Source organism: Pocillopora damicornis, chromosome 5 (assembly GCF_964200805.1).
Source record: "Pocillopora damicornis chromosome 5, jaPocDami1.2, whole genome shotgun sequence".
Taxonomy (NCBI): Eukaryota; Metazoa; Cnidaria; class Anthozoa; order Scleractinia; family Pocilloporidae; genus Pocillopora; species Pocillopora damicornis.
The window spans coordinates 15,301,780-15,309,359 of record NC_142674.1 but is presented as its reverse complement, the minus strand read 5'-3'; the positions used below and the strand labels follow the sequence as shown (position 1 = coordinate 15,309,359).

General features: G+C 39.0%; 1 protein-coding gene across 1 annotated transcript; it reads left to right on the top strand.

Moving 5' to 3' along the window:
* The first annotated feature begins 2,356 nt into the window (after positions 1–2,356).
* LOC113679906 (uncharacterized) lies at positions 2,357–3,771 on the top strand. The gene has a single exon (XM_027196885.2). It carries the CDS (start codon positions 2,733–2,735, stop codon positions 3,573–3,575), a length of 843 nt encoding a protein of 280 aa, XP_027052686.2. The 5' UTR covers positions 2,357–2,732; the 3' UTR covers positions 3,576–3,771.
* The last annotated feature ends 3,809 nt before the right edge of the window (positions 3,772–7,580 follow it).

Genomic DNA, 7,580 nt, shown 5'->3' with positions numbered 1-7,580 from the left:
TGTGACGGAAATGTTTTTCTTATACTTAATTACTTGGGGGTCATGACGTTTCCCCAGAGGGGTTGAGCTATTTTTGAAAAAAATATTTATCGCTCATGATGAAACTCGATCCTTAAATGGTGCTAGAAACAAATCGTAATTGTAACTCAATTAAGTTTAAGTTCTAAAATGAAAAATCGTTAGTGCTAAGCTTCAATCGCCCGTGTTGTTGCACTAAACGTCGTTGTAAGACTTCAGTGAAGTGCTAATCTTAAATCGCTGACGTTCTGAGGCAGATCGATATCACTAAATATCAACTGTGTGCTATTTTAAAATAAACAAAATAAAACAACCATAACGTCAATCGTCAGCGTTGTCACCGATCGTACGTAATTAGTAAAAATCGCTACTGCAAAACGTCAATCGTTATTGATATTATCGATTTGTTCTTGATTCTGCCATCGATTGTATCTATCCCTCCATACCAAGAGGTAAAAATTTTAGTACTGATTTAGATCAATGAAAATCTATAAAGTCGACTTTGGGTAAGGTCTGTCCTCGAACCAAGTCTTCCACCCGGCTGGAACTTATCCTGGTTTCCAGGTCTCTAGAAAGCGACTAGAAGTATTAAGTCGAACCCTCGCTAACTCGACCTCGCGCTAACTCGAACCAAACTAGGTTCCCATGGATTTCCGTCATACATTTTCAGTCATTTTATCCCCGGTAACTCGAACCCCTGATAACTCGACCTCACGCTAACTCGAACCAAGCTAGGTTTCCCATGGATTTCCGTCATACATTTTCAGTCATTTTATCCCCGGTAACTCGAACCCTCGAACCCTCGAACCCTCATACTGTTTCTTCCCAAGACACATAGGTGATTAACAAAGCCACTTTCCGTGAAAGATTCAACATGTTCTTCCCCGATGCCATCTCCGATTGTTGAGAAATTGTTAGTGAAGATTTTCGCTGTCATGTCTTAACCCTTGAGATTGAGACCGGAGATTTTCGAAGGAGCATTCGAGATTAAGAAAGGCATAAAAGTTCTATAAAGTCTGCAGGGTTTTCCTTGAGAGGATTTGATTTATCCTTCCAGCATGATTTGATTGCCATCCGTCCCTGTCTTTTGGCTCAATTTCGTCATTTACACAGCTACTCTCAGCTGGATTCCTACTTACAATTATGAAAACTCGCAAACTCGCAAAATTAGTATCAAACGCATTTTTCTTTCTTTAGCGTATGCTACGCTCAATAATCTCTGGAGTGAGTGACGAACGATCGGGTCAACCTCGGGTGAAGTTCGACATTCTATCGTTATCCTCACTCGATCTTACCCTCTTACATACTGGCCTTGCCTCCTTATAGAGGAGGAAGTAGCAACTCTAAATCGAAAAATCTCGAGGGTCTTTAGGTTTTTAAGTATTTTAAGTTCTATCCTTAAGGGCTTTTTTTCGGAATGAACAGCTCTGGCTTTTCTTTACGAACAAACGAGCGTCAAAAGAGATTGAACTTGATGAAACGCCCATGAAAGGGGAAACAACCGACATTACTGACTTACAGGTCGTGCGTGGAGAACTGCGCGCTGTGGCCTTTCTTTCATCAATTGTGGCTGAAGAAAGATTAATTGTTTAACTTTTAGACTTAAATCTGCAATATATTGCCAGCTGAGAGCAAAGTGACTTGAAGGTTATTCAGGAACGTAAGCGCCATTTTGAAAAAGCACTCATGATTTGTCCCTCCCGCCGACAAGACAAAATAAAGTCGAGGACCCACCCTCCCTACGGTGCTCTTTGCCCCGCGTAGACACGTGACCGCCCGCAACCAGGATCCTTTCTCGAGGGAGGAGGAAAGTAAACTCTGGGGACGAGGTTGTTTGAACAACTGAAAAGCAAGAGCTTCAGTGTTTACAGAAGATAAAGATAGCTGTACTAACTGATTAACAACACACGTCAAAAATGCGCCAGTATCATGCAAAAATGACACACAAAGATAAAACGAAAACTCAGAACTTAGAAAAACAAGACCATGATTCTGTTCTCATTTTCTCTTAATTCTTCTGTGTTAACCCCCTTTCCCATGGGAACGTGGTCGACAACGTGGCGTCATTTACGTGACGTCATTGTCCTGTGATTCCATTGAGTGGCTTCCAAGACGTGATTAGATCAGCTACAGTGGTAAATAAGACGAAAATCTGAGGTACATTATTAAGCTCTTGTTTACTTTTAAATCCAGTATTAATTCATGTGAACTCAAGTGGTACAATTTGCTGTCTTACACATATCAATGATACGGTTTCATTACCAAGACGAGCGAGAAAATTTAAAATGCGCATTTGAAATTTGCACACAAAGTCTAAAGAGGGACAGTTTTGTTTCCGTTCAGTTTTGAAAGAAAACAAAGACATCAAGTTACCATCGTAAGCAAAGAAAAAAAAAGTTTTCACCTAATTGTTTTAGACAAATTGTTGAAATACCGGAGAGCAATTTACGTGAGGGATGAAAAAATTTTATTAACAATTACATTGCCTTGGGATAGTTCCGCCTGAATTCTTTTGAACAATTAGACAATTCAATGACCTATACAACACTAGCTTGACGTTGCGCTTTGATGTAAAGCGCTACCTGTTAGAGGACAACACGAGATTAACACTCTAACAAAAAGTTTGGATTAACTGATGACACCACGACATTTACCGTGACCGCTCAAGAACAAGCAGGAGAAATCTCGATTGTGAGTTGTTTTCAGGGTCAAATATGAGTGCTCAATTGGGGAGAGAGAGATCGAGAAGTCTAAAATCTGCGGTGCTGAGTGGAAGTTTCGAGCGTAAAATGCGAGCCGAGACCTTAAACGCACAAGAAAATGCACGACTCGAAAAACAGCAGCGCGATATCGATCTGTTTAAGAACAACACAGAGAAAATACACATGGCGGAAAAAAACAAGGTGCAATCACGAATGCAAAGTTTGCGGAAAATTGTTCTTAGCAGAACACAATCGAGTGAGAGTACGTCATCTTCGACAGTCAGCTCCAAGATGGATGGTGAATGTGTTCGCTTTCCGAGGCTTCCAAACTCGACAGATACTAACGGGAAATTGTCAATAGAAACCTGTACGGAAAATTATCGATCTGCTCCTGAGTTGCATTTGGTCTGTGAAGAAAATGGAAAAGTAGCGACTCATCTTCCCTCAATAAAAGATGCTATCAGCGCAGGCGCTCGAGCTAAGCGAAGGACTCTTGTCACGGTGGACAATGAAAGTTTGAATATAATTGCTGACCGTAGACGAAGCAGAACTCAGTCACATAGTATAGTGGAAGATTTAAAACTTCCATCAAACAGGGTCGCTCTTAAATCAACAGTACAAGATTGTTACGGGACACCCTTAGCTAGCCGCAGAGATCTCATAGCGGTAAATTCTTTCCAGCCAAAAGAACTTAGCAACTTGAATTCGCGGAGGCGAAGTCTTAGTACGGGTGATATGACATTAACGGAGAGAGTCAACTCGTTTTTGGAAAGTATCGAAACTTCTCCCCTTGTTGGTCAATCGAGGGGTAGTTTCAGTAGCTCTTGTTCAGATGATGAAAATGACGCTATTTAAAATATGAAATCACTGGAGTAAAGTATAAATTATGGACTTTTTTTCCTCATCGATTTACATGAATTGTTCAATTGCGTAGCATGTATGCATCGGAAACCGAAGTATAGTAGTGAATTTCAACAGTCCGTTCGTCTGAGTTTCCAATCACTTTAAACATTAGAATCTATAGCTGTCAAATAAAATACTTCTCATGGTATCAAAGCTCTATTTTTGTGGTAATATATATTGTTCTTTTTTTTATTATTGTTATGAAAACGGTATTTCTACAGGTTTAACCTTCGTATAGAAGCAGAGAGGAATAACTGACAATACCGCAATGCTAAGAACCGGTGGAAATACATTTGGCAGAATCTTGCTTATCTGTTTCTTATCTCTCCGAAAAATATCTAACGGAAATTATTTGAATTTAAATGAAGACCTAAGAAAAAGCAACAATAACCAAATGTAAGCATATCATATAAAACAGTGGAAATGAAGAAATTTGCAAAATCTTCTCCAAACACGATTTCAAACAGTTAAAAAGCTAAATATTTTTAACCTTTTTAGATTAACAGCCCCCAAAAAACAACAGGGCCATTTTAGTATCGCGTGTCGACGACACAATGAGGTGTTGAGATTCTACTGAAATCAATTTCAAAGCAGCGCGTGTATACAAAGGATTATCTTTCTACGTTAGAGCAACATAAGTGTCTGCAACTAATCCTTCGCGTCTTTTCGCTGTTTTCGGGGCTATATCAAATCTCAGACTTCTTGATTTTTTATTTTGCTTGTTTAATTTCTTTCCTTTCTTTGGAACTTTAAAAATTGTTTGGGAAGCTCGGATGCGGTTGCAGAGAGCGAAAATCCCTAGAACGCTTTTCCTTATCAAAAGTTCCTGTGGTCATATATAACTTGTTCAATGGCATAATATACTTAAGTTATAGACCGCCCTTTCTATCGGTTTATCAGGGAAATAACCCACTCAGGATATTGGGAGAACATGAGACAAGTTTGAAAATCGCGAACCGGATGCGAGTGAGTTATAATCAATTCAGGTGTTCTCACAACAACGCAAATGGTAATGCCGGTAAACAGATAGAAAGTGCTTTCTTTTGTTTTAACAAAATAAATCATGGTTTTACCATTGCAATACATTATAGCTTATTGACAAATAAGGGCGCTTGTAGTCTCACAATTATTTTATGTACTTATATAACATTTTCAAATGACGTCACTCTTGGCTTATCCAACACTTCATTTCCTACGCATTAACATGTCAATCACTTTACGTCGGTGAGATATTTCTTTCGGTGGATGTTTCCTTTAATTGAAACATGAGTAAGACTTTAGTTTGAGTAAAGTATTTCAAGAGAGTTTTCATTGGTTAATGGATAGCAAAGCTAAGATGTCTGATCTTCAATTTTTAATAAGAATCGTTAAGTTGTATCCGTTGAAAACGACACGAAGTCATATTAAGTATGCTTTAATTGTAATTCGGATATATATATGTTATTTGCCGGCTGGGAGGTCCGTATAGTGAAAAACTGTGACCGAGGTCTTGAAAATACTGCCCGAGGCCGTAGGCCGAGGGCAGCATTTTCAAGACCGAGGTCACAGTTTTTCACCATACGGACCGACCCTTAGCCGGTAAATAACATATTTATTGTTTTTAAACTTGACGAAATTCTTTCCGAAAGAACCCGAATGATTTATGGACGTAAATACGGCAAGATCTTCCATAAACTGAACAATTTTTGAGTGGGTAAATGGTAGTTAAAATAGAGGTGATGCAAATTTAAGAGAGATGCCTCAGCGAAACATTTTCATTTCCGTAACGATAAAGGTGATTTAAAAGACTTCCAAACAAACTTTGAAACATTATTTTTACAAGTATCTGTCACAATCTGACACCTGTCAATTAGAGAGCGCGCAAGAAAAAAAAAAGCGTAGGAACATTTGAAAACAAACAGAACTAGTTTGGCAAGGACTGTCACGACAATGTTTTCTTCAAAATCAGTTAATGATCTAACGGAAAGTATTATTCACTCTCATCGACCATTCATTCATGTACGAAGATTTACCTCTGTTCATTAAGTAAACGGCGGGGAAAGTAATTGTGAGTAAATTCAATTTTTTTATTTTGAAGTTGTGAGAGTTTGCTCGTTTGTTTGCTGTAATGGCGTGTTTAACTCTGATCTTTCCTTCACAAAAACTAAATTCGAACGGCACACTCCAACGAGACACAAGAGAATGTAATGCGGCCTTTTCTCAAAAAATTCCTTCAATTTCTGTTGTGCAATTTAAGGTACAAATGTCCAAATTGAACGGAATTGGAAAGACTCACCAGGAGCGTATATTTGTTGTAGAACTTAAATTAAAACTTCGCTCGCTCTTTCACTATGAACAAATTACTCGAGAAAATTCAGATATTAAATGAATGAAAGTTCCATCGTTCAGTTTAACTGTAACCAAATACCTCACGTTTCAACTTTCTGGGTACTTTTTGTGAACGATTAAAATTAATTGCAGACGGTTTTTAGGCCGCTTGTCAACCAACGTAATGACACTATTGTTTATACAAATTCATTCTGAAACCAATATTTTTCTGTCAACCAAAGTGAATTGAGAGAGACAAAAGAGAGGATTCATAAGTTATTTATCGGCTTGAGGTAGTGACCGACTTGTTTGCTTTAAAATACTTCCCAGCCGGAAAACGAGGTATATTTATGAAAAATGACAACGAAAGTTGGGATGTACTCGGCGACTCACGAAAGCGTTACCGTGGCCCGTGGGCAGAGATAGGAAAATACTGACCGGGTAAAGAGCCAATCAGATTGCGAGATTCGTTACCGTGCCCTCTAAAAAAACAATAAAAATGTTTATTAGTTCCATATATAACATTAAGTGAAGGCGTCTGTTAGTCTCGTGTCGCAAAAAAATTGATATGACTTAGAGAAACACAAGAAAATAACAAAAGCAGCAGGAGCCCATTACTTGGAGCCTTCAACTTCTATGCTGACCCTTGTCACGGCATTTTCACAGAACAGTTTATTTTTAGACTATCTTTTTGCGGAATGTAGACTACTCGAGCTCACTTAGGTAATACGATCCATGAAACGCGAAGAAAAAAAAAAAGGCGGCCTTATGCGGGGACGTCTTCCTATCAAAAGTACGCAAATTCCGCCTTTCTTTTGCTTTTATTCCAATATTCCAATCCTTCCTTTCCTAACATATCCCACTATCCTTTGCAAATTTTTTCACACTTGCGAAAAAAGATTAGCAGGAGTGCGGATTATATCGTTGTAGTATTATTATTTTTTTTAATTTTCGTGTGTATCAAAGGTTACCCGTCCTCTGATTCTGGCCCCTCTAAGAAAAATTTCATGAAAAGAGTCCAAATTCAAGACGATGAAGAGGCGAAATGCCAGCGATGATGGAGAGCGCGGAAACAAGCAATTGCGTGAGCAAGCTGTGTGCGAGTCGTCTTCATCTCAAGAATCTTCATCCACACCGTCCGTAAAGGACATGGGCTCCTGAAGCAGTCAATGAGAACTCAAAGTTAAAACTAGGATATTATCGAAAGTGTTAGAGCAGTTGTCAATTGACTGTCGAAAAGCCAAAACCAAAGAAAATCCAACGACCAATCGGAACATAGGTTTACATAATCATTAGCCAATGAGAACTCAAAGCTGCTTGAAGCGCGGGAAAACTTGGGAAAACGCGGATGATCATGTCGCGACTGTTCTTAGTTTTGCATTTGATTGATTGACAGGAAGGCGCTAGTTGTCTGGACCAATCACAGAGTAAAGTTAAGTATAATTAAAACTGGAGCCATCCGGGTTACTTCGTCGCTCTTACGAGGGGCTAACGCTCGAAACGTAAGCTGCAGAAACTCTTTACGTTGGCCAATTTACATCATCAACTCAGTTGACTAAACAAAATTAAATTCTGGGCTAGTACCTCTTCACTTTGCTCCTCACCCAACGACGTGTTCCTTGACTGGCGCATGGCCACTCTTGAGCCTTA

Excerpts from the sequence above, each read along its gene's own strand:
- LOC113679906 (XM_027196885.2), top strand. The coding sequence starts at position 2,733 with ATGAGTGCTCAATTGGGGAGAGAGAGATCGAGAAGTCTAAAATCTGCG.